The following is a 27061-nucleotide window of genomic DNA, read 5'->3' on the forward strand; positions in this document are numbered from 1 at the left end:
TTCACCTCAAAGGGACAGCATGATGAATATGTGGAGTATCTGAAACTATACTATTTTGATTAGTTATTTGATCCACAGTGATGTCAGTGAGGACAGTGTCGTGTTGCATGGCCCTGCTTTAAACCTGAGGTTCCGACCTCTGCTGCCTTAATATTCTGATGTCAAACATTCTCAGCTGGATCTTGCAAAAATGCCGTTACGTACTGCCTAGACCAGGTCAAGATTTTTTTAGGGTTTAACATTCATGTCGCATGTGCATGCAATCTTCTAGTAACTGACATGGATAAATGCCATTTCCTCCTTGGTGACCTCGCTTGGAAATTGGTCTAATTCGGTGAATGTGTGTCTTTTAACTTTGTCATTAGAGAGGTCTTAGAATATTCCTTCCCTCCCAATATTGATAGAATGTTTTTTTTTTTTTTTTTTTTCAAGATCACTATAAAAAGGGGTATGTTCCAGTCAAAAGAAATTCAAATTTCAGTGTGATTGAAATAAAGCATTAATTTTATTACTTGCATTGTGCAAGACTGGGATGTCAGTATTTTCAATGCACTATGAAAAAGATGAATGGGTCATTCCTAAATGTACTGGGGTATATACACTGGACTATGTTTCCTGTCTGTGTAAAGTTTAAATTTACATTATTATTTAGCTTTTAAAACTATAAATTCTCTAATGTTGAAATTAGCAAGCAAGGCCCATTGACCATGAAGTAAAATTTAACCATAAAAAAAGCTTTTGTTGCACTGAGCATACACTAAACACAGTCATTTTCATAAATGTTTCAAATTTGGAGGTCCCAGTTGTTTGTTTCCTGATGTTCAGCAAGAATATAGACCCCATGATATACCTTCTGCCTGACTGCAGACTGACTGTCGGAGGTCCAACAGGAGTCAAGAAATGATCACAATAGACATACTTTGCAATATGGAGAAGACATAATAAGTCCATAAAGTGAACCCAATCTGCTGTATTTCAGTACAGTAGACTGGATTAACACAACATGAGCTAGATGTTACATGCATAAGAGGCTTTAGTCTACACCGTTCTATCTTGTGGATAAAATGATCAGGCAAACCAGACAATTTTGATGTACTGATTTACTGCTGTGCAATAGTTTCATATACATACAAGTTTTTATTCATTTCGTATGAAAATACATAATAATTGAACATGAAAATAACAAAAAAAAAATCTACATTCACCCGATGTCTGGATATTTGCATTAATTGCAAACAAGGCATTGGACTACAGCACGTTACAGCAGCATTCCAGTATGTGTATGTAGACCTGCACATCACCACTCACTCACTTACACTCTCCCCAAAGAAAAGAAAATGTATGTGAAAAAGGTATTTTGCTATAAACAAATACAAAAAAAAAAAAAGTTTAAGTTACTAACTCCATTGCCAAAGTGCAAAATGAGGCACGGAATTCAAAAGCAAATCCAACAAAACCCAATTCCCAAAAGTCAGTCATTTTTCTTTTTAAGAAGCCTCGTGCTATGTGACAAAACCAGAAAAACACCGTGTGTGGCCGAGTCCGACCACCTGGTCACTCTCCCATAAAACGAATTAACTAAACGAGATATCAAGAGAGTTAAAAAATAAAAACCTATTCCAATGCACCAGCAAACCAATGCACTAAAACTAGTGTGAACCTGTCTTTCAGCAGTTTTACAGATTTACAGTCGGCATCAGTGGCCTCTACCTGAGAACATAATTTCGCAACCCTAAAAAGGAGTGGGATGCAGTGCTTGCAGCTGAGGGACGCCCAGAGCTCTACAGGACCTGGCAGTTCAACGGGGTCAGTGGAGGAGTCACATTTCTCACGCCGGTTTAAATTGCACAGAATTCCACTGCCCAGAGGTGGCCCTTCAGACATGTCCGTCAAATAATTTCACAGAACAGTAGAAAAATGCGGCCATGGTGATTGTCACCACACGCTTATTTCGAAGCGCTTTAAAACCCTTCCTGCAGAAGTCATTTTAACAAAACCTCCAGCGGAGAGAAGGGTCTCACTTGGAGTCCTTGGTCACAGTTTGACAGTTCAACGTTGGGTCTTGCAACCAGGACCAGATGTGGATGACCTCCTGAGGAGTCCGACTATGCACCAGCATCAGGCCCTCATAAGCACACGCGTTGTCCCGGTACTTCTCTTCAATGTTGAAGGTCTTGAAACCTTTGTGCTTTTCTGGTGCCAAGCCCAGCCTCTCTAAGCACATCCCTGTGTAGACGTCGTCTATGGGGTAGAGCGATATGTGCTGGGAGATGTTCCTCAGGCGCAGGCCCACCTCGCCGGAGTAAAGGTATCCACCCCCACCGGCGTAAGGTGGATACTGTCCCATGAACAAGCTCTCGGGGATGTAGTATTTCAGTTTTTTGTCTCTGTGTGGTCCGGCACCCGTGATCACGTCCCCGATGAAAAGGTCCCGGGCCTTGTTGCCCTTGAGACCAGAAAGGTAGGTCAGTATACGACGGGTGTTGACAAAGACGTCATCGTCGCCCTTGAAGATGTAGTGAGCTGTGGGGCACTTGTCGGCCAGCCAGTCCAAAAAGAGAACTTCCTTTACTGTGAGGTTGAAGAAGGAGTCCCTGTAGTCCCACTGGAGGATGTCCTTGTGCAGACCCGCCTCATGCTGCAACATCCCCTTCAGGTCTGGGAAGTGGTCCGTCGTCATGGCGTTGCCAAGGAGAAACACAGTCACGACTTTATGACCAGACACTAATCCTGCCCGTCCCCAGGCTTCCCGGATGGCCTGGCGGCGGTCAAAGTGCGGCGCTAGCGACTTCACCGCCAGCAGCAAGAATGGCGCCTCGGAGCACAACCCTGGCTGGTCAATCAGCATGGGGTACGAGCGGCACCTCATGTACAGCAGGAAGTCCTTGAAACGCTCTGGGAGGGAGTCGTAGTCCTTCACCTGCGTGGCCACAGCGTGGTCCGGCTCACAGGGGTCTTCTGGGCTCGTGTCATTCAGCCAATCGGCCGAGACCACAGGTTCCACATTGGCACTGGTGCTGTTGCTGTAAACAGGAGAGGTGAACAGAGGGTTGTGGAAGTAGTCGAGGCGCTGCTGCCGCCGGTTCCAGAAGGCTTCGCTGACCACCTGCTTTTTCCAGAAGCGTTTGTCCGAGATGAGGACCTTGTCGGACTGCTTGTCCTGGCCAAGCTTGCGGGACAGATCCACCAGGATGAAGATGACCCCGTTGACTATCATCAGACAGAGAATCCTCGTTTTCAATCGGCTGACCTGCATCTCCACTCTTCACTCAGAACCTTCCAACATACAAAGAGCAGAAAACGAGTTAAAAAAAACAATAAACAATACAATATTAATTTTAATATGTAACAAACCAATAAATATTTTAGCAAAATTTGTTAAGTGTTTGAAACCAGACCTGCAGACCTGTTCTAAAAACATTCCAGGCCAGAAAGTGTTCGTTGCCTAGAGGCGCCCTACATTTTTCCTGTAATAATTTTAAATACCAGCATGCATGTGCTTGAAATGGATTCCATAAAAGACCACAAGCCCAGTGGCATTCAGCATGAGACCCTGGGAACTCCAGGTTCATAATCTATAGCCACAGACTCCACAATCCACCCCCCTCTCAAGTTCAATACATAATCTTGCTGCAGTGTCTCATAATGACAATTGCTTCAAAATAAATAAATAAAATTCCAGGAGACTTTTTACACTGTTAGCTGTTCTTAGCTTCAAAAAGTTTAAAAACCCTTCAATTAAGTTAAATTAAATGAATACACATTTTTCCTCACATTGTGTTTTTTTAAGGAGGCCAATGCAGAATTGGAAAGAGTTAAACTGATCTGATCAATAATACAACTGAACAGGAGTGTATTATTCTTCATTGTGTATTTCTTGCAAGTCAACTCATACATTCAGAATCTCACACCATCAAACATAATACCCTCAGTAAGTGTCAGAAACAGTAAAGCATAACGGCTATGAAGAGCTCACTAATGAAAGAGAAGTAAAAGTGATCGTCATTGTGCTCACAACAAAACGTGTCCTCTGCTTCTGGGCAGCCATGACAGGCGCCTGGGGAGCAGTGTGGGTACAGTAATTTGCTCACGGGCACCACCTTGGCATTCCGAGATTTGAACCGGCAACCTTCTGATTACGGATCAGTTTCCTTACCTGCTAGGCACCACTGTCCCGGGTGTAAGGAAGAATCTGAACAGAGACATTCATTTCCTACATCCTTAAATAGAAAAATTCCAGATCCAGAGTTTGCAGTCCAGGACTTCAAATGCCTTGAGGATTTACACGAATTGATAAAAAGCCTTTTCACTGGTGTGTAATTATTTCTGTCGCCCAGAACACTATATTTGATGATGTATTTTGAATGGGAGGAATCTGATAACTGACAGGTTTCATTCACACGTAATTCTCGTTGTGGATGATTTAAACCACCCATTTACAGCATTTATCAGACGCCCTTATCCAGAGCGACTTACAATCAGTAGGGGATCAGTAGGCGTCTGGGACAGTCCCCCCCTGAAGCAACTTAGGGTTAAGTGTCTTGCTCAGGGACACAATGATATTTTCCTCCTTTAAGTCGCTTTTGATAAACGCGTCTGCAAAATAAAGTAAAGTAAAGTAAAGGTATTAGGTGGGATTTGAACCTGGGTCTTCTGGTTCAGAGGCGAGTGTGTTACCCCTAGACTACTACCACCACAACATTGTGTTCATTTCTGGCTTTATATATATATCTTTTTTCTTAATGCAAGTCCTGAGGATGCCTTTAACAAAGTTAAAGTATTAGTAAAAAAATAAGTATTAATGTTGAATATGGCTGCTTTATACACACATCCTGCCATTTCTCTTCTACGCTGCAATGCGGCGCGAGCATCATGTGCTGCTCATTCCGAGCATCTCATGACACCAATTACCAGACTGCCATGTACAACTAAACTCTGCCTCCTCTTCCGCTTCGGGCCTGCGCTCTCACACAGCAAGCCTTTGAAAGTGAACTTTGCACTATTTGCACAGGCATCTGTTGTTATCAGCACGGATTGTTCACTCTCAGGCTTCATGCTGCTAATCTGAAAGTACAGCACGCCAGCAGCCAACTCACGCAGATCAGTGTTCGGTTACTGGTGATGCAACTCTGATGTACGACTGAGATGTGGGATTATGTTCGGTCACCTGGAATGGAGTGGAGGATCTCACAGGTTCTGGGTAAGGAAGGGGGTTCAGTCCGTTAGCCCTTATGGTCCCAGACAGTCCAGGCTTCTCCTGTGTGGATCATCTGCGTAGGGTGGAGTGGAACATGCAGACTGAAACAAAAGACCACCATGGGTCTGAGTGAATGGTTTATGTTTTTCATGGTTTTAATTAAAGGATTATAAGACCGTATTCTCTCTCTCTCGCACACACACACACCCCAAATCCACTGAGACAACAGGGATTTAGAAAAACAGACACCTTCCTCCCACCAATGATTCTGCAATTTATCATAAAGGCTTATCAGACAGACTCTGATGTTGGTCAGAGGGGAGTGGAGAGGACGTTGAGACTACCTGCACTGAAACACTATAATCTACACTAGGGCTGCAACAACGAATCGATTAAATCGATAAAAATCGATTACTAAAAGAGTTGGCAATTAATTTCCTAATCGAATCGCTGTGTCGTGCGACGTGGAGATATTTGATTATTATTATAAAAAAAAAAAACGTGCAGTGAACACACTCAGTCTCTCTCGCGCACAGATGCTAGCAGAGTTTGGCGCCTCATAGACAGCGCGGATCAAAAATCCGAGCTGAGGTAGAGCGGAGATAGAGGACAGATACATGGCGGAGGCAGAGAAATCTGCGCGACCCAAGTCATCCAAGGTGCGGGAGCATTTTACACTAAATAAACTGCAAAATATGCAAAAGCGACATGGCATAGCACGGGAGCACCACAGCAATGATCCAGCACCTGAAACGCGTGTTTGATGAGGAGGAATGGAGTTCAGCAGCAGGGGAAGTCACTACAGAATCCTATTTTTGTTACGGTTTGAAGTGAGGAACGTAATGTCCCTGGTGCTGGTGTTTACTCGTTATGACAAGTTAGCGCTAGCGCGTTAATAACAGTAGTAAAGCAGGGGTGTATAAATGTGGTGTATAAATGAACCTGTGGTGTATAAATGAACCTTGCACTTACTACATTGATGGTAATAATTTCATGAATAAGCTTCAAGTGAGCTTGAGAGAGAGAGAGTAAGTGTGTGCGTGTCAGTGTGAGAGTTTGTGAGTGTGTGCATCTGCAGTGTAGTGTAGAGAACAAGTTCTGACATTTAAACAAATCCTGTTAAATTTTCTGATTTGTATTGTTCTTTTTTTTTTTTTTTTTTTTAATCGTTCTGGCAGCTCAGGTGGCACTTTATTTAAAAAAAAAAAAAAAAAAAAAGTCTATATATTTGGCAGATGAAAAGCATACATGTGTATTTTTTGTGTTAGTCCATTTTTATTTTATTGTTTATATAACAGCTCAAGGAGTATGAAATGAATGCTTTTCTTGTTTTTTATCCAATTCCACGATTAATCAAAACAATTGTCAGATTAATCGATTATTAAAATAATCGTTAGTTGCAGCCCTAATCTACACACTAAACAAAACATAATTCATATAAATGACTTTAGAGTAGTATTCATGCTCTTAAGGGCTCAGGAAAAGTTCACATGGATGTCAAGCTGAATTAAGTAAACATTAAAATTCATAAAGAGTTTTATAAAAATATATCACAATTTTTGCTATAATTAGCACTTTCCCGATAAAAGATCAATGGCATAAAAAGGATAACGTAAGGGCTTTTTATGGGTGTACTTGTCCCTTTTATGATTGGTTGCAGTCATAAATGTCAAACATCACAATCTGGTGACTATTTAATTTGTTTTATGCTCTGTAGGGTTTAAATTTAGCTCAACTAGACCACTAATTCGAACAGATCTCGGCTAGCTACTTATTGCTGAATGGGCCCTTATTTTTTTGTAAACAATCTGAAAAACATGATGCCGTCCTGGCTGCCAGGGCTGCGCTGCTTAAAGCCGTCTGTTGTTCCCGCTCTACCCGAGGCAAAGTCCGGAAAAAAAAAACAAAAAAACGCTGGCAGCCTGGTGCTCTTCTGGTACTTTTATGGTCAGTTTATGACCTTTTATATACAGTTATACAGTTAGATATACAATTATATAGTAAGATTGCTGATGATCAAACCAAAAAAAAAAAGAGAGGAAGTTCAGGCCAAACTCAGCCCCAAGGTTTTTATGCTACAGGCCAATTTATATCTATAGTGAATACTGGTGCAGTGTGTCAAACACACACACGGGTTTTCAGACTACTTCCTTCGGTTCGACCCGGAAACTGTGCCCCACCCCCAGAAACATCCCGTTTAACACACGCACCACAGGAACACATGCTGGAACGAGTTCCCCCTTGACTCTCTGTTCTCTCGCTCACACCCTCTGGCCTGAGAACCGACATGTGGCCTCTGTTTACTCCAGCCAGCGTCCTGCCAGAACGTGGTCTTATCAGGCCAGGGCAGCGAAAGCGCCGAGGAGATAGGACGGTTGCACCTTCAACCTCCACTCAGACAAGCGTCACCATTTCCCTTCAAACAAAATCAAACCAGGCCGACTTCCACCGCTCTCACTGGGACACGCGGTGTCACCAGCTGGAAAGATTCATCAGGAACTCTGCAATGCTTTTAACAGCGTGAGAGAGAGAGAGAGACGTTTAATAAAAACCTCGTAACCCATACAGCCCGGCTTCAACAGACACGTCACCATGATTTCACATGAAAAAAAAAAACAACGCATGAAGCAGATACTCCAGAAAACGTTTCATCGGTACGAGCCTTGCTGAAGGCTGAATTACCTCACGCTCATCCGGGCTGGAATGCAGAAACGCAGTCCGGAGGCACACGAACTCGGCTCGGGACAAATAATCATACATTTCTCTCAAATGAAATAGTTCGGTCCTGGCTGCACAGGGGCAGAGGAGAGTTCTGAACAGACCTGAACAGGGCCTGCGCCTTATAATAATAAACCTGCGGCTCTGTGTACATACGGCACCCCACAGACACCCACACCCACGGCTCTTTTCTTACATACAGGATGGTAGTAGCCTAGTGTGTAACTCACTCGCCTACGAACCAGAACTTACTACCATCGTGTCCCTGAGCAGGACACTTAACCCTGAGTGTCTCCAGGGGGGGACTGTCCCTGTAACTACTGACTGTAAGTCCCTCTGGATAAGGGCGTCTGGTAAATGCTGTAAATTGAAATCCCTATAACATACGGTCATCATAACACATCTCTTTTTAAATGAATGTTATTCTTCTGTACTGTTAACAATACCTTACAAAACGTCAGAATTCAGACACCCCCTTTTTTCGCTCCACAATGGGGGGTTAATCGAAGCACAAACGTCCACGTCCCCCATAACGCAGCCCTTTAAGCCGCCTGCGTGTACGCGTTTACAGTAAACAGGGTAATGAGGGTTTATATCGTTACTGAACACTCACGGTCTGCCGTCACCAAGATGACTGGTCACTTCACACGAAACTGAAAACACACACACACACACACACACACACACACACACACACACACACACACACACACACACAAACACACACACGCGCGCGCGCGCAAACGTAATTACGCGGTGTACAAATTCACGGTTTCGCCGAGAACGTGGTTTCTGAACTTCTCTCTCCTTCCCGCGAAGGAAGAAACAGAAGTTAGAAGAGTGGACGTTTCCCCTTTCAGACGCTCGTGTCCGCGGTGAACCGCTTTTCGGATCTTTCTCTCTTTTTTCGTTGTTTTTACCTTCTCTTCTTGCCCGCTGTTTCTAAACCCAGAGTTCCGTAACCGCGCGAGCTCCGTCCGATAAACGTCGCGGTCGCCCGAGAGCCCACCAGCGTGTAGTCTCGCCTCTTTTTTCTTCTCCTTTTTTTGTAAAGTCTCACCCGGACTCAAGTTCACCGGAGACGGGCTGTTCCTGGCAGCCGGCGGGGATCACGCCTTCACATGCGGCTCCACGGCTCCTCCCTGTCAGCCCCGTGCGTGTCTGTGTGCGTGTCTGTCTGTCTGTCTGTCTCTCTCTCTCTCTCTCTCTCTCTCTGTGTGTGTGTGTATGTATGTGCGTGTCTGTGTGCGTCTCTCTCTCTCTCTCTCTGTGTGTGTGTGTGTGTATGTATGTGCGTGTGTCTGCGTGAGTGTGTGCGTGTCTGTGTGTGTATGTAAATGCGTGTGTGAGTATGTGTGTGTGTGTGTGTGTGTGTGTGTGTGTGTATGTAAATGAGTGTTTGTGTGTGAGTGTGTCTACATCCGTGTGTGAGTGTGTGGTCGTGAGTGTGTGTGAGTGTGTGTACATGCGTGTGTATGTGTGAGTGTGTCTGCGCAAGTGTGTGTGTTTGTGTGTGTGTCTGCGTGAGTGTGTGTGTTTGTGTGTGTGTGTCTACATGCGTGTGTGAGTGTGTGGTCATGTGTGTGTGTGTGTGTGTGAGAGTGATGGTGGGCTGTTATGAGCGGGAATGAACAGACCCTTAAGTCGACTGACAGCATTTCCCTGAGGACTGCCTAATTAATACAATAATCTGGCCAGTGTCTCCTCAGATCCACAACGTGCGTGATGTAAAGCATGTAAACGCTGCCCAGAAGCAGCCTGGTTCCGCAGTCGTAGTAATTTTGGTGTTGCTTTTTAGTTGTAGTGCTCGTGTAAGAATAAGAACGCGTGTGCTAAATGTCCATCGGGGCCTTCAAAAACGCTGCTCTGGGGGACACGTCTCATGTGTGACTGTGCGCTATGCTAATTCACATCGTTCTCCGCTGTTAAAAGCCCAGGGGCATTACAGCCCCACTTTGTGGACACAAGGGACACTGGGGCAGGTGGAACCTAATCTGCACAAGTCAACCCAGCCATAACCCCTCTGCTGAACGCACAACACGCTGCCCCACCCGTGCATCAATGGCGGCGGCGGTGGGATAGGCCTTCTGGTAATCTAATGCTGTGGGCTTCACACAAAGCCACTGGTGTCTTTTGTCCATGGCTGTGCCTAACTCTCAACTGATACACTTCTTATTATTTTATAACGTCCCGTTTGGTTGGACGACGTCTGAATGCCCGTGCAACCGCACGCCCGTCATTGTGATGTCGCCCAGCCCTGCGCCTTTTGTTTGACGGACTTGCTGCGGATGCCCCTTTGTCCAGCCCTGTTAGGATGGTGATTTTCTCCAGTTCAACGTTCACCATCCCAGAAAAACACAATATATTACCGATTAATGGAAAAAAAAACAACAAAAGGGGTTTGTCATGCATTATGCCAGAGGGCCTCGGGGTTGAAATAGTCAATTATACTTTAAACCCTTGATGCTGTCATGCTATAATACAAGGTGTGGCTTGCGGGTTTCAGGTAACTGTGTGTGTGTGTGTGAGATTGGCAATTCATTTTATTCACCGTGTTCTTGTGTTTGGGTGGATGACACCACACTGTCTCATCACTGTATCTCGGCTGAGAAAATGCTTCTTTTAGAACAAACGTTCCACCTTTCTTCTGTCTGTTGAAGGCCGACCAGGAGAGTGTTCTAATACCATCACCGTGGTCAATGTAAATGTCAGTGTAAAGCATGGGTCAAAGCAGTCCTCAGGACTTACACAAATATTAAATAAAACAATAACAATAAGTTCTTTTAATTTATGTAAATTCTGAGGACGCCCTACCTTACAGTAGAGAACAAGTCTGGACCACGCTTAATCATCGGCATCCTTGTGTGTTCTCTAAAATGCACGTGACAATACCTCCGTTTAACATTATTGCACCACCTTCCAAACCACAGGCATGTCACTTCATGTCCTCCACATTCCGGATTTCACGTCTTGCGTTAGAACTTAATTTGCTCTGTTCTGGAGGAGATGATCCTACAGGCACCTCAGCAGTTAAAGATTCATCTTGATCCAGGTCTAGAGTGAATCATCAACGAAAAGCAGGTTTCATCTTTTGTTCATGTGCCTGTAAGCCCACAGCAGATTTGCATGGCTATATATGCCGACATCTGTGTTTAGTGGACATTGCATTCCTGTGTTCTATTAATCTTAACTGGCCTCTACATTGCAATTGACAGCCAGGCAAATGAAGTCAGCTCGGCTGCAAACTGTGAAGGAAAAGATCCACCTGTCAGCCACAACATTAAAACCACGGACAGGTGGCTCGGGAATAACATTATTTTCTTACAGTGCTAGCTGTCACAGGGTGGGTTATATTAAGCACGTCTTAAAACAGTGGACCTTATGGGGTATTCCTGGTATGCAGTGGTTACCATCTCCCACGAGTGGTTCAAGTCACTGGATAATGACCAACAGCGTTGCCCAAACTCCTTTATTCAGGGAGTCAAGGCCTTCCCACCTGGCCCAGTCCCGCAGAAGAGGCACAAGTTGATGAAAACTTTAATGCTGGTCACGACGAGGAGGTGTCAGAACTTCACTGCTCATTGCTTACCCCTACAGCCCCATCCGTCATGGACATGTGAGCTTCCGATGAGCTCCATGGAGCAAACAACACAGCAACATGTCAATGAGCAGAACCTTGGTGTTGAGTAGCACTGGAGCAGCAACTCTACTTTGGTACACACACCTCAAATTACCATTATGCTGTTAAATTAACCCCATAGTGTGTCTATGGGCCAAATATAACAGCTATACACATATTCCATCATGCCTGGGAGAGTCAGCATTCACAAAGCTAGTCTTTTCTGTTAATATTGTATTATGTGAACATACTGGATAATGAATGCTGATGTGAATGGAAATGTTGCAGTTTCCTGGATTAGTTCTATATTCAGAACTGCTTTACGCCTAAATGGAGTCAGTCTGAACTGTACTTGCCAGCCTATCGTTGTTTCTGCTGTTTCTTAAGTCACTCCACCAATCCTACTGTCTACAGCACATCCTGACATGTGCCCCGCCCACCAACCCCAACTCAACCCTATTTATAGTGACAGCCTGTCTAGCCCTCCTGAGAATGCGACACATTTTATTTTAAACTACACTGTTCTTGCCGTTCACCTTATATACTCTCTTGTAAATCCATGCAAAAGTGCCATAATCACAGATCTGGTATAGTTTTAATGCGGGATTTAGGAATCGTCTAATAAAGTCTGCTTTTTTTTTTGGGAATGAGCTACACCTACGCCAACAACTGACACTGATCAGCCAAAACAATAAAACCACATTTGCCGGTCTTTTCAATCATGTAGTGTATGGTTTAGCTCTAGCTGAACCCTCCATGTTCTCTCAAATCTGACATATTTGTCCCACCACTAGAAACTAAACCAAAGAAATGCTGTAACATAACTTTACCCTACTACTGCATCCATACAGCTGCAGAGACAGTGGGAGAAGTATTTAATGACGCAAGCATTGTCACTTGTTATTAAATTTGAACTATTATCAAGGTTTAACTGTCGAGGGCTGTTTTAGCGTGTTTACCTTGTGGCCGATAGTGTCCTCTACATGGAGTCAGTTCACCATTTCTTGAGACAACAGGACATGGCGATGGCACACAGAACAGCCACAAAGTGTCCTTTGAACAGTATGTGCCAAGACGCGAGATATCTCCTATGCTGGCTGTTAGATAAGATGACAAGGGCATTATCCTAAACCCCCCCTCTACTACACCGGACTAACTCAATAAGCCCGCGCTGAGGATGGGACACAAACATTTTACAGTGAGGAGCAAGGACAGAGTCAGCTTAAGATCAAATTGGGTTTATGAAATGGGCAATTCATTTATAAAATTTTCTAAAAGATACAGTCATTCAACACAGGCACATGTAGAAAAGCAAAAATTCTGTAATTTTTTTTCTGGCACACCTTCAAAAGTCTCGCTCATATTTACATACACTTGCATAAATAAATAAAAAAGTCTTCAGCTATGATGCACGATGCTGTCAATAGCCTCCTGAACCTCAGCCATCTTCTTCAGCACCTGGTTCACCCCCGGCTCATCAAACTCCAGGCACATAATCTCGGAGGTCTGAAAGAGGGAGAGAAAATTTTCTTTCAAACAGGGACACACACACTGGAATTCTGACCTCTTTTTTTCCTGTTAAAACGACAGTGGCATGTCATTCAATAGCACAGCACTGAAATGATAGGTGACTGTCTCCACATGGGAAAACAAAAGAGTTCACGCTGCCTCGCAGGGAATGAGGTCTGGTTCCATTATTCCGGTTAAAACGTCTCCCGTGTGTTCGGTGGCGTGCGGGTGCCCTACATTTGCATGACAGACAGCCAGACCAGCAGCCAGACAGGCAGACAGACAGACAGACAGACAACCAACTTCAGACAGCAGCAAAGCAGCTTCTTCCCTGATAATAAAACAGGTAGGGCTGTTAGATCCTGTTTGCTTACAACGTGGCACTGTACTGCGCTACGAACAGAATAAACGCTTTGTTTAAACGCAGGCCCAGAGAATCTGCATGTAGCAGGAGGCTCGAGTCTTTTTCAAGCAGTTAGGAAGAAATAACTGGTCTGTAATAGCTGCACCACCCATAATAACCACTGGTGAAGAGGTGGTGCACAGGAAAACTGCGCTCTGGGGTGTTTCTCCAACATGGCACCAACCCCTGCACCAGCAGGACACCACACCCATCAAAATCTAGCTTCTTAGCCAGTCAGTGTTGACACCTGTCCATTATAGGATCCATAGCATTCGTGATGTCCAATGGTAATGAAAAGTTGTAATGGTGGCGTCGAGTTTGTTTTTCAAGTAGGAACCAAAAAAAAATATATTATTTATTTATTTATTTATTTATTTAAAGAAAGCAATTTGAAGCAAATTGCCATAAAATCCTTGTGGGGGATGGATTAGATTAGTGCATTTGATATTTTTTTTTAAACTGATTGAAATAGAATTCTAAGAAAGTCAAATTTAATAAATCTAAATGTGTCTCTGGGCAGTCAGCTGATTGTCTATTTCAGTCAGATGTTTTTTTCATCTATTTTTGGAGTTAATTTTCATTACGTCAGCCACACTAACAGCTGTGGAAGGCACAACTAATGGGGAGGTCATAGATACATTTAAACTGTAGATGCCCTTTGCAGTTCCAGTAAAACCAAGACCTGTAAACAGGTGCCACCCTCATCTAACAATTTCCTCAAGAGCCAATGCAATTACATGTCATATTTCAATCGCTTGCCTTTAAAAGCTTTAGCGAAGGAATGCATATAGGAACATAAAAGGAACTCTGTTATCTTTAATTGCAATCTTGAATAGGATAATAATAGCATCAAAGACAACAAGAACTCTACATTATAAAGCTATGAAGTTTTTGCAACAAAAATAAGTGTGCAGTGTTCCACAAACACAGTTAGCTAGCTGGGTTAAGATTGAAGGATAAGCCATTAGGAATGGTCTTTATCTAAGCTCTTACTGGACTATAATAATAATATCTGAGAAATCCTTTCTGAACACAACAGGACCTATTCATGGCTGTGTTTGTATTGACTAATTTTTGTAATTTTAAATAAATGATGCATTAAAATACATTTACACCATTAATGCACCATTTTTTTTTAATACTGTAGCCTCTTTCACACGCTCGGCTCTGTAATACATTACAAAATACAATACATCTTGAGTCTTAATCTGATTGATATATACTTTGAAAAAATATATAATTTATATATTTAATGTGTTAATCCTAATGTTGAACCCTTCACCGAATAAAGTGGAAATTATTGTTTTTGTCATTGTGACAGCAGAGCTCAGCACACGGTCACACAACAAAATGTGTCCTCTGCATTTAACCATCACCCATTAGTGAGCGTTGTTACCATCATCCACCTAGTGTGACCATACTGCATTCAATTCATTGCCCTGTTTGGGGCCAACCTAACCGAACAAGCCAGCCTGTACCATTTTGTCTGCTTTGGCCTTCATTGGCTGGAAACAATGAAAGCGTTTCCTGCGAGAGTGGGATTAGCGTTACATATCTGGCAGCATGCTGCCGTTACCTGATCCCTCCTGATACCCAAGCCTGCAGAGCTAGGACAACAAAGGAAGTGAAGAGCGAGAGAATTTAACAGGTGACCGTTAAAGAAGCCATCTGACACCAGCCATAAGTGTTACGCAGTTTATTAATACATACGGGTGCTTCTACCAGCAGCTCCTAATAATAAAGTGTTTTTGATTCCAGAACAAATAAAGGATCCATCAAGAACTTCCTCTCATCAGATCATTTTAGGAGCGAACATAAAAATCCAACATGATATTCCCATGTAGAATATCCCACACACCCTGTGGCCACTTCATAGCCCCACCCTCTTTAAATATATTTACAGACAGAGAAAACCTTAAATAAATGTAAAAAAGCCTTCGTTGGAAAAGTAACTCGTCCTGACAGGGACTCGCTGGCCATACTGGACCAGTCCGAGAGGTGCGCAGCAGTGGGTCTGCTTTTATTAGTTTCTAATAAGGGCTTTAAAAACTTATACGAACAATAGACTTTAAGAATTCGTAACCAACAACATGGCAACAACAAAGATAATATTCTACTAGACAAAAAAAAACTTTTCCCGTTCAATAATTAATGATTTAATTATGTTTAAAGTACACACAGAACTGTTTTCCACAAATGTCTCATATGCCCGCACAAGCAATAAGTGAGGTTGCCGGTTCGAGGCCCGATCCACTGAACAAAGCACGTCCCCATATTCTTCTTCATGGTGGTGTCACTTGAGTGATGAAATGTTATGAATCTGGCTTCTTAAGAACAAATGTGATGAATCACATAGTAATAATAGGTGAACGACACAGTCACACAGGAACGAATAAACCTTCACTTTGGGACATTCATCAGACCAACACACCACGGTGCAACCCACAGCAATTAGGACGATGGAGCATTATAGAGCCCATTAAATTCCCCCAAATGCCCCAAACAATACTAATGATCAGCTGGGTCTCGACAGAGGCCCAGAACACAGCAGGTCTGATGGTCACATTCAGACAGGAGTGGCAGGATAATGGATGATAATGGATCCTTGAGGGACAAGTCTGGGTCCAGCTCCTCTGGCAGCGTGTTTCAGTCTTTCACTGAGAAGCACAGTCTCCATTTCCAATAAACCATCAAACCTGGGCACCAAAGCAGAGGAATAATGTCTTACCCATGAGGAGGAGGAGGAGGATGTGCTAAGCATGCCACTCATTAATAAGAAAATTCATATTTCACCTGCACACAAATCCAAAATGAGACAGGTTATGATTCAGAGTATTGGAACACGGTGCCTTGGAGCCACAGTCAATATCTGTTCGTTGGGCCCTGACATTGTCCTTCAGGATCATGGCTAAAGTCAAAGGCAAATTTTTTTTTTTATGGCAGTATCAATTCATGATTTTTTTTCATTTTTAGAATTAAGATGATAACAGAAAATGACCAATATAGATACCAGTGAAGCAGTGACTGTTAAAGCATTAGTCATAACTAATTAAAATGTATATTTGTTTGTCACTTACAAAACCTTGCTTTGTAATGCAAAGTTAAAAAAACAAAAACCGGCCTGTTTTCGGAGTTAGTCACGATTACTTTGCATATGCAAAAGTTCAAGAGGAAGTAGAAGAAGAATAAGAAAAACCCATGTTGAGTTAAGACTTATTTATTGTGCCAAATGGACTGTAATGTTGTTCTAGAAATTTTGAATTCTGAACAATAATTAACAAATAATTATTATGATACAAAGATGACTGAAACATCCTCAGCTCTCAGTTCAAGATATTCTTGGTGCAAAAATTCTTTTGATTAGGCGATTCCTACTAGAGTGGTTACAGCCTCACAAACACACATTGTCAGGCCAAAATATCAAAAGCAATGGTCGAAAATTACATAACTGTAGTATGCTATCATTCAGAAGTTTAGGGTCATTTAGAAATCTCTTTGTTTCTCCATGGGCACAAATTAAAATTTTTAAATTGCTTAAAAAAAAAAACTATGTAAAGAATAATAATTAATCGTTGACATTTTCTAATGCACTAGGTACTGTACAACCTAAACATCAGTTATGACTAGAGGTGGGCATAGATTAATTTTCTTAATCTAGATTAATCTCACTGTAGTCTTGGAATTAATCTAGATTAATCTATAGCAATCTAAATTAATCTAGATTAATCTATAGCAATCTAAATTAATCTAGATTAATCTTAAAAATTAATTTTCCCTGAAGCAAACCCGGCGGCTTCATAGCTGTATCCATGTTTCCACGACATGTGATGTGGTAATTTCTAGAGCTGTGCGATTCAATACTCTGGTTAATTGCCTGGATCCTTTAAATGACTCATTAATCACGAATCTGAGGTCTCCATTGAACCGAATCCTTCGAGTCCTAACTACACCATGTCTAAATTGTAAACTCCAATATATTGGCTTACATGAGTCCAGTTGTAGAGGAAGTTAACCGCCAGGAGCGCTAACCCGCTCTCTGAACCGGGTGCATACTGACTCAAGTGACTCAAGTGACTCACACACCCGGATCAGTTTAGTGAGTGACTCCGAGGGAGCCATATCCTAAAAAGGATCCGAGTATTACAGCTCTAGTAATTTCACAGTTCGAAGACTCATTCTCGCCCCCTACAGTGCAGGTATACATCCGCTAGGTATACATCCCCACTAGGTATACATCCCCACTAGGTATACATCCGCACTAGGTATACAAAATAAAAAATAAAGGTCTTTATGAAATAAGAAACTAAAAGACACAAGAAAGAAGAAATATACTTATAAATCTAGTGTAACTATTTAACTCCGGCCCAATAGCTTGCGTAGTATAGACCCAGCTCCCAACCGAACTTTGTGAATAGATTAATGGCGATATTTTTTTTATCGCCCGATAAAGAGTCTCACGTTAACGCAGCACGGCCCACCACTAGTTATGACCCATTTCATATATTTTTAATGAACCCCCCCCCCCCAAAAAAAAGTTTCTAAATGCAATTTTGAAGTTTTAAAAGTTTGGAAAGTTATAGTATATCTAAATTTTCAAAGCTCTGCTCCAGATCTGAATTTAAAAATTTGAGTGGTTCCTAAAACGGACGGAACATGGAACAGAGGTTATTTCGACAAAGCTACAACCTTTCATAAACACTGTTTGCCTACACTGCTCACCTGAGCAGCTGGACATTTTTAGTCAAAACAAAAACCAAAACACAAGGAGCTGTTAAGCCGGTCAGATCAGCAGTTAGATCAGCATGCTTCAAAACCGTGGTTCTTGCCAAAGAAACTGAAAACCCAACCCTGTGATTATGATGCCTCTAGCAAAGCCCTCCGAGCTACGTCTTCAACTGATGTCCTCAAAACATGGCCAATACAAAAGAAACCTCTGAATGTACTCATTCAAACTGCATTCCACGCTGGTAAACTTCTCCATGGGGCCTGAAAAGTTACCCTCTTCTGTGAACCTAATCAACAAGAAATGCCACCCTGTAGGGGTGTGTGTTGGCACACACGATACGATATTTATCACGATACACGGGTCACAATACAATTAAATCACGATATGCAGTACATATTGCGATATACACTGAAAATGTAAAAACAGCTAAAATACAAAATGCTGTGATCTGTCTTTCATGTATTGCGATTTCACTCTGCCTGAAATGCCAAGCAGTAATTCAAAGAACCCAGCTATACAGCGCCATCCACAGGAGTGGAGGTTGTAGTAGCACGCTGATTCTCATCCCGGCTGACCTCACTAAAGAAAACGGCCAACAGCCCCACCCGGTGGACTAAATTTGTATACCAAAGAATCAATAATTGATATACCTGTATTAATACAACATCAGCACGCAAACTATTGTGATACTCTGCTGTACGGATAACTCCCCTACTGCCCTGTTTCAAACTCACTGCTGTCAGCCTCAGTCATCATGACTAATTCCATACCATTTTTTTATGCTTCTTATGTTCCTCACCCATGTGTTGTCATACTGAATCATCAAGACCTCAGAACCACAGGAACTTGGTTTTGCAACACACACAATTGCAAAAAATTCTTTTAAAAAAGGGAAATAAAACTACTGTTACTCAGTATCACTAAATAAATATGTACCATCTGAATTCTTATTCCACCCATGGCACTAGACAATGAAAAACATGAAAGCCGCCCTCACCTCTCCAGGCCGATCCAGCTCAAGCTCCACCAAGGCCACAGGCGTGTTGGACGCATCTCCTGAGTTGCTGGAGGTCTTAAGGTCCACCCTCCAGTTCAGGCCCTTCAGACCAGGTTCCCAGCGACTCTGAGCCACCAAGCTGTCCCTCACACGGCTCCGGTGACCCTTCCAGAATCGAGAAAGAGCAGCAGCCTGCTCTGCACTCACACCACCAGACCCCTGCTTCTTGGTCTGAGCTGTGAGGAAAGCTTCCAGCTGATTCTGGTCCATGTCAGCTGAGGCTATGGACTGGGGTGGAGACAAGCAGAGAATCAATCACTTATTGACTTAAACAAGCACAAAATTTCTAAACCTATACTTCTTGCTCTCTGCGGAGGCGGCCGCATCTCTATCCCTCCCTTCCCTGTTTCCCTGCTCGCTCCTTCATCTCGTCTATTATCTCAGACCTTGAGAGACTCTCACAGCCCTGCTCTCCGATCTGAGGAAATCATGATTTGATCGACCTGTCTCTCAACGCGATTGACACCATCTTTTTGTAGAGAACTTCTGGTGCGTGTGACTGTCCTTCTGTAACATATGCGGTATGTTACACCATGGACGAGTGGGACAGATGGAGAATAGAGTGACTTGTGGCTCTTTCCGTGGAGGACATTGAGGACATCTCCCTATTTGGAACCATGATTTATCAAAGATAGAAGAAACCAGAAACTATGATAATCCAGTCTATGATGATCCATCGCAGATTGGACAACATCACTGTGACTATTGATGCACAGAATTTTTCGCTGGAGAACACCAGCCAGAAAAACTGGGCTGAATATTCACAGCATTTCCGCACAGACAACCTAAACCCATCCTATCAGTTTTTGGCCTCCCCTAATCAACACTGGCTTTATATAAAGTATAAAGTGATTGTCATTGTGAAACACTGCAGCACAGCACACAGTGACACAACGAAATGTGTCCTCTGCTTTTAACCATGACCCTTGTTGAGCAGTGGGCAGCTATGACAGGCGCCCGGGGAGCAGTGTGTGGGGACGGTGCTTTGAAAAGTGGCACCTCGTGGATCAGGATTCAAACCCGCAACCTTCTGATTACGGGGCCGCTTCCATAACCGCTAGGCCACCACTGCCCCAGGCTTTGGCCGTTGCTGATTCAAAACACTCGCCAAAGGGCAGGGACAGCCAGACCCACCGCCGCTATCCAACGCCTCCATCAGCATGGATGGGCGTGTCTGTTGACCAAGAACAGATGACTGTTTATTTATGCTGGACCAGGCTCACTTCCCCATTCCCCTCCGTTGTTGCAAGTGACTGTTACTGAGGTGTTTTTTTCCAGATCCTACAATGTACTTCATATTGGAGGATAGTCTAGGACCTGTATTTTTTTATTCTCCTTTCACTATGTGATTGTATTTTCTCTGTTCTTCCCCTAGTCCCTGTCTACCTCCTATGTGATGTCTGTGTATATGTACAGTCGGGTTCATGTCCTGCTTTTCGCTGGTACTTGTGACATGGGGTATTAAAGAACTTATCGTCCTCATCATTTCACAGCTAAAACACTGAGCAGCTGCGTGAGGGGCGTGAAGTGGGCAGGTGCTGCCCCCTACAGGCTAAATTCCGGCAATGACGCAGTCATTTCACAGCGCGAACTGACGGAAAATGACCTAAACTGGGGACTGAGCGGGCAACCGGACCACAGAAGCCAAGAATTCTGACGAATAAACCAGAGCTAAGTGTCCTTCAGACGCCACAGACCTTCAGGAGGCCTTTCATCTTCTCGTACAGCGCGTGGAACTCGTCCTGCGGCAGCTCGCCGTACAGCTCGCTCTTCAGCAGCTCCTCCGTTATTTCCGAGTTGCGGTAATACGCCGCCTGCGCGATGCCGTTCAGCAAGCCGTTCAGCGACTTCTGAGTGTCCGCCTCCGCCATGTTGGATGCTGGCAGTCACGGGAGCAGAGTCACGTGGCACATGACGTCACGTGCCAAAATAAAAGCGTTCAAATTAATAATACACATTTCCTAAACATCTTGTTGACGTCTCTATTGAATATGAATTTTAATTCTGGCCTGAGGGAACAAACGTGGACTTTGAATTGAAATAAATACTAATAATGATAATTATAATACTTAGAATTTAGTTGTGTGTACAAATGTTGTACAGATATTAATAATAACAGTAATAAAATATCACTATGCGCGTGTGTGTGTATGTGTGTGTTTTGGTGCACTCTAAAATACTATACTATATTGATATAATTAAGGTAACATTTGACACTGATCTTTTAAAATAATTTCAACTTCACTATTGTTGCATAAATACATAGGCTTTTCTATATAGTTTGATTGACTCAATTACTTTAGTACACCACTATTATTCTTTTAGTGCTTGCAATTTTAAGTTGCTTGATTCTGGTTTCATGGTTTCATTTACTATGCCATTATAAATGTTTTTGTATCCTGTAAAATCGAATTAGTTTTCTCTATTTTTAAAATAGTATGCAAATTGTCTTAAAAATTTTACATTTCTAAATCTTAAGTAAGTACTATTAAGGAAGTAAGTACTATGAATTTGAACAGATTCTGGCCGTGGTTTCATGTATATAGGAGTTTGCCCCTCATGGCATTGACTGTTTACACCTGTTATATACACCTGTTGTGTATATATACAGCCCTCTTGTGTTCCTTTGTCAGGTAATTAGATGATTGGCCATGTTTCTCCACAGTCCTGTATTGTGTCTTATTGTTATAAGCATGTTATGACAAGTCATGCGTGTGCGTCCTCCCTTCCTGCCTGCACGACCCACTGTTTTTGACAACTTAAGATCAACCCAATAAATATAAATATCCTTTAACTACACAACGCAGTTAAAATAACTTAGTTTGGTATACATGTGTACTAATAGTACAGTGTCCTGTACAGTGTAAATTAACTTACCTTTGAAGTAAGTTAGTTGAAAAGTGCTTGCAATAGTCAGTTACTTAATTATTTAATTTAAATAATTTTTTTTTTTTTTATTTAACATAAATTATATTAAGAAATGTCTTAAACTCAATTAAAAGACAAAACAATTCCAGTTTCAAATTCTATTTTTTAAATGAATGAGGTAGAACCATTGTAGAAATTATTGTATGTTTCGCCTAGTTTAGGTAGTACATGCAGGATGACTGTATAACACGTCATACACAAGTTCAGTGTTGAATTCTGTTTTTAAAAATGCTTGATAAAAATGTTAAATATTTGGTTGTTGATGAAAGAAGAAAAGCTTTGTTCAATATTCATATGTATTAGTATAAGTCATATATATTCATTCAGTTAAATTAACTTTTCCTTATAAGAAGTTTGACCAACTTATTAATATAAGTAAATTACGACATAATATACATAAAACAAAATCAAACTTAATTTCAAAATTAACCCTGTGAATTGTTTGGTACATGTGAATGTGGTACATGTGACCCCATTAGCTAACAAGGGACCCCTGACCCTATAAACCACCTGAGCTCATCTCATGTCCATCTTTAAGTTTCGATTTCTCAGGATGACGAAAATGCTTTCGTCTCACCTTATCACTCATTAACAGATGTGTAACGCCCATCTGCTGTGTTGAAGTTTGTCAGCATTGTCGCTATGGCATTTAAATATGTTTATTCCAAGTGGAAATACCTTTTACTTTTCTGTATTTAGATGAGACAATAGAAAATATGCTAAATTATAATAATTATTAATACATTTGCTGAGGCCATTTTATTTATTATATCCAAAATATTGAATATTTTGCAATTCAAATGTAAACGAGACAAGGTGCTGAATTGAGAATACAATTTCTTTTCTTTTTTTTTTATCTGGTACATTACATTTCCCTATCTATTAAAATCACTTAGCGGAACAGGTGAGTCACTGACCCTTTGGACTTGTTTATGTCACCCAGCAAAGAATTACAGTCGTAAAAAACATGTCATAAATCAGATGGGCCAAAGTGGAGAGTGCAGGGTGTATCAGGTATTTGTGGCCTGGGCTGGAGCAGGGATCAGCGGCTTGACAAGGGTCGGAGTGAATCGGAGTGCTGGATCTTCCAAACATGAATCCAATTTGTTATGCATATGTTTTTATTTTATCTGCTTCATTCCGTATATCCAGTGTACGGGGTCTTCCAGGAGGTGAGCACTGTGTGCTTTGAATGCATTTTAACTAGCATTGTCACATTGTTGTATGTAGTATATGCATTGTTAGCATTGTCGCTAAGACTGACCACAGTATAACTTCCATAAATAAAGTAAAAGTGTCTTTGAAAACACTGTGAGGTAAAACAAAATGATTGTGAAATTTTCTGGTAAATTCCAATAAAGGGCGATAATGGATATATTGCCTTCATCCCAACAGTTTCAACAATAGACTGTAACTTTGGATCTGATGGTAGGGTTGGGGAGGTCAGCGAGGGCTACACAGGTGATACCTCTGTTCCCCTGAATAAATATCCATAATAAATTGGTTTGAGTCTTATTGGTGTGAAACTTACTCTGGGAAAATGTCTTGTTTATATCAGGGGATGTTGAAATCCTCAGCGGAATCCCCACCGATGACACAGTGGATCTTGTGCCGCATTTGTTTCCAACTGGAGTCACATTTTTGGAGTTGGTTTACACACCCGGTGGCACAACTGCTACCGTTCGCACGAGTAAAGAGCTTGATGCGGAAGCACTGAAAGAGGTTACTTAATAACTGATTCTTACATCAAAATAGACAAGACCTGAATTATTTAATTTTTTTTATCCTTTCCCCCTGTAGACTGGTGGGGTCCTTTATTACTCTGTGGAATGTGTAAAAGAAAAGGTAAGTAAAATTTGTTTTATTTATTGAGCTCCCAAAGGAGTTACACCCATATTGTCGACTCCTTCCAGAAGAGAAACTCTCGTACCCTTACTATTCAAGATGTGAATGACAATGCTCCAGTCTTTCAACAAAAGGAATACGAGGTAGTTGTATCTGAGGTATGTCACAATACAGCTCTAAAATACATTAAAATCATTTGTGTTGAATGTATGGTATTATTACCAGTCTAAATTTGACATACACTGTAAAATAAATGTGGTCAACATTATATTTCCAACATAGAGTTTAAAGGATTTCTGCTTTCTCACTCAGAATTTACACTTGTTGCCCTGCACACCAGACAATATGCAAATAAAGTGGAAATCAGATGGTGTTTTGCTGCTCAGTTATAATGAAAACATTGCATCTCTCTCGTCTCTCTCATTATTAAGGTTCTGGCTGTTGGCTCATCCGTGGTCAAACTTTATGCAGCGGATGCAGATATTTCCCCCACTAACAACAGAGTAAACTACAGTATCTTGGTGAGTTCACAAATATTCGCAGAATTATATTGATCCAATAATTAATTCAAATGTATCAAAAAATTATGTAAAATTATGAGTAGTGTATGTGCAAGCTTTGCATGTAGATGCGTGAAGAAAAGTAGTGTGCAAGCTTTTCTTGATATATGGCCAGGGGGCACCATGTACAACGCTGGTCTGTACATAACCAGAAAACAACAGTTTTTTTATTTTTTATTTAAAAATACATTTCATTACAAGCCACCAGTGCCAAGTCCTTTCCAGCTGAGAGGCGATGGGTTTGTCATTTTGAAGCAACCTCTGAACTACAACATAGACCACCACTATGCCTTTATAGCACATGCACAGGTGAGTGCTGTTGATTCTCTAAAAAAACTCTAGTATATTTACACGTTAACTAAGGCCTGGTTACAGAACACCAGTAAAATAATGTAATATGACTACTTTCACTAGATTAAGCATTGCTTCCAGCTGAAACTGCTTGACTGGGTTTCATCAGGAGCCTTTATTGGAGTTTTACTCTGTTGTTTCTCTGTTGTTGCCTCCGGTGTGTCCCTCACCTCTGATTTTGTATTTTCTAGGATGTTGAGGGTCTCTCAGACACAGCAAATGTATCAATTGAGATTAAAGATTTTGACAACATGAACCCCTACTTTGACCACGGTCTATATTATGCTGCAATCGATGAAAATAAGGTTGGTGTTTAACAAATCCAGCAGCGATAATGTGTTGTATCTCCGATTTATATTGTGGTTGGGGAAAAAAATCTATAATAATTCCTTCCTACCAGGTGGGGTCTTTCAAATCCGTTTTGCCTTCACCAATAAAAGCCCAGGATGGTGATTTAGGCATCAACCAGACCATCATCTACAGCATTACAGCAGGTAAATATCTTTTTCTGTGATGCAAATTTTGAGAACATAAACCAAGAGTCAGCCATGTTTCTTCCTATTCTTATTTTTATAATTTCCTAACTAGTTTTATGTATGACAAACATTGTGTCTTGTGTTGCATTAATTTCAGCGATTCCGAGTGAATACCTGCACAGCTTCTACATTGATGCTGCTAGTGGCGCTATATCTGTGTTGACTGCGTTTGATCGAGAGAAAATCAGCACGGTCTCTGTGCTGTTGAAGGTGACACAATCATCACAGCAAATCACATTAAATCACATTTGTATTTTATTAAAATTAGTAGCTGCACGCATTAGATTCAAAATACTGATGCTGGCCTACAAAGCCAAACATGGAGTAGCACCATCCAGCCTCACAGCCCTTGTTATTCTCCGAGCCTCCAGTACTGCTCGCGTGGTCCCTCCATCTCTGAAGGTACGAGGAAGACACTAATCTAGACTCTTCTCTGTCTTGGCCCCTCGGTAGTGGTATGAACTTCCCCTCGAGGTCAGAACAGCTCAGTCAATGAGTATTTTCAAATTGCAGCTCAAGACCTTCCTCTTTAGAAAATATTTAGATGAACTTGTAACCTTCTTAATGTCTGACTTATGTATAGAAACTACAACAGAGTGAATAAAAAGATTGTATTCATAGTTGGGGGTCCTAGTGAACCAGAATTGATCACAACATAGTACCATGAAAGCATGTTGTAAGTCGCTCTGGATAATGGCGTCTGCCAAATGCCTTAAATGTAAATGTACTTCAACTATCACTCACTAGGCATTTAAAGAATTTTTTTTTGCAGGCTGCTATAATGAGCTGAAGTGGATGAATTGCTCAGGGGTTATCTCGGGAGTCCAGTACTTTCTTGGTACCAAACTCAAGCTAAACAGACAAAATTTGTCCCTGTTTATTAAAATCCAGGCTTCACAGGAGGACAATGGTTTAAAGACAGCTACTGCCCTGCTAACAGTTACCGTCGAGGATGTAAACGACAACACACCAGAATTTGACAAGAACAGTTATTCAGTGTCTATTCCAGAACATTCTCTATCTGGTTCGTATGTTCTCCAAGCCAAAGTCACAGATGTGGATGAGGTAGTTATCAGGAGCAAACACATTCAAATTACAACACAGTACCATTAGCATCAGTACCATTATTACCATTAGCATTAACATTGACTCAATGTTAACAGGGTGGATTTATTGGATCAATACGTCTCAGTCCAGATTCTGTACCTTTCACTGTGACTAATGATGGGATCATTTCTGTGAAAACTGCTGCTGACCTTGACAGAGAGACAGTCTCTGACTTCTTCTTCCAGGTTAGAGAGTCTAAATTCTCCTGTCATGCTAATGTTCAAGCGTACAGTTGTCTGTGTTATAGCAAGCTTTAGTGTTAATCATGATTAGTTGCGATTAATCAGCACTAGCGCTCTCTTTCTGAATGGAAGTTCTCCAATATATTTTTGTAACCTATATGTGTATGTTCAATTTAAGATTGAGGCAAGAGAAGAGGCACCACCCAATAACATTGTGACTGCAGACGTGAACATCACCCTACTGGATCTGAACGATAACAGCCCAAAGTTTGGAAGCAACAGCTATGTGGGCAAAGTGTTCAGTAATCAGACAGTTGGAATGC

General features: G+C 41.8%; 2 protein-coding genes and 1 long non-coding RNA gene across 6 annotated transcripts; 1 reads left to right on the forward strand and 2 right to left on the reverse strand.

Annotated features, from left to right (window-relative positions):
• Positions 1-1085: 1085 nt before the first annotated feature.
• b3gnt2a (UDP-GlcNAc:betaGal beta-1,3-N-acetylglucosaminyltransferase 2a) lies at positions 1086-9120 on the reverse strand. Of its 4 annotated transcripts, none has more exons than XM_028974723.1 (3): positions 8976-9120; positions 5168-5298; positions 1086-3276 (listed from the first exon to the last, which is right to left on the reverse strand). In XM_028974723.1, the coding sequence occupies exon 3, from the start codon at positions 3254-3256 to the stop codon at positions 2018-2020; it is 1239 nt and encodes a 412-aa protein (XP_028830556.1). In that variant the 5' UTR covers positions 3257-3276; positions 5168-5298; positions 8976-9120; the 3' UTR covers positions 1086-2017. The 4 variants fall into 4 exon arrangements, 3 of the variants coding, with proteins under 3 accessions (XP_028830556.1, XP_028830555.1, XP_028830557.1); XM_028974722.1 differs by having other exon boundaries at positions 8836-9102; XM_028974724.1 differs by lacking the exon at positions 8976-9120 and adding an exon at positions 8529-8814.
• A 3636-nt stretch (positions 9121-12756) lies between these two features.
• On the reverse strand, positions 12757-22158 carry commd1 (copper metabolism (Murr1) domain containing 1). The gene is made up of 4 exons (XM_028973969.1): positions 22107-22158; positions 20927-21108; positions 19170-19457; positions 12757-13040 (listed from the first exon to the last, which is right to left on the reverse strand). Exons 2-4 carry the CDS (start codon positions 21098-21100, stop codon positions 12933-12935), a joined length of 570 nt encoding a protein of 189 aa, XP_028829802.1. The 5' UTR covers positions 21101-21108; positions 22107-22158; the 3' UTR covers positions 12757-12932.
• Positions 22159-24796: 2638 nt separating this feature from the next.
• LOC114785281 (uncharacterized) lies at positions 24797-25355 on the forward strand. Its single transcript, XR_003749037.1, has 3 exons — positions 24797-24871; positions 25105-25218; positions 25314-25355. It is a non-coding gene; the product is annotated as an uncharacterized LOC114785281 (long non-coding RNA).
• The last annotated feature ends 1706 nt before the right edge of the window (positions 25356-27061 follow it).

The sequence above is a fragment of the Denticeps clupeoides genome, chromosome 3 (assembly GCF_900700375.1).
Source record: "Denticeps clupeoides chromosome 3, fDenClu1.1, whole genome shotgun sequence".
In the NCBI taxonomy this organism is placed as follows: domain Eukaryota; kingdom Metazoa; phylum Chordata; class Actinopteri; order Clupeiformes; family Denticipitidae; genus Denticeps; species Denticeps clupeoides.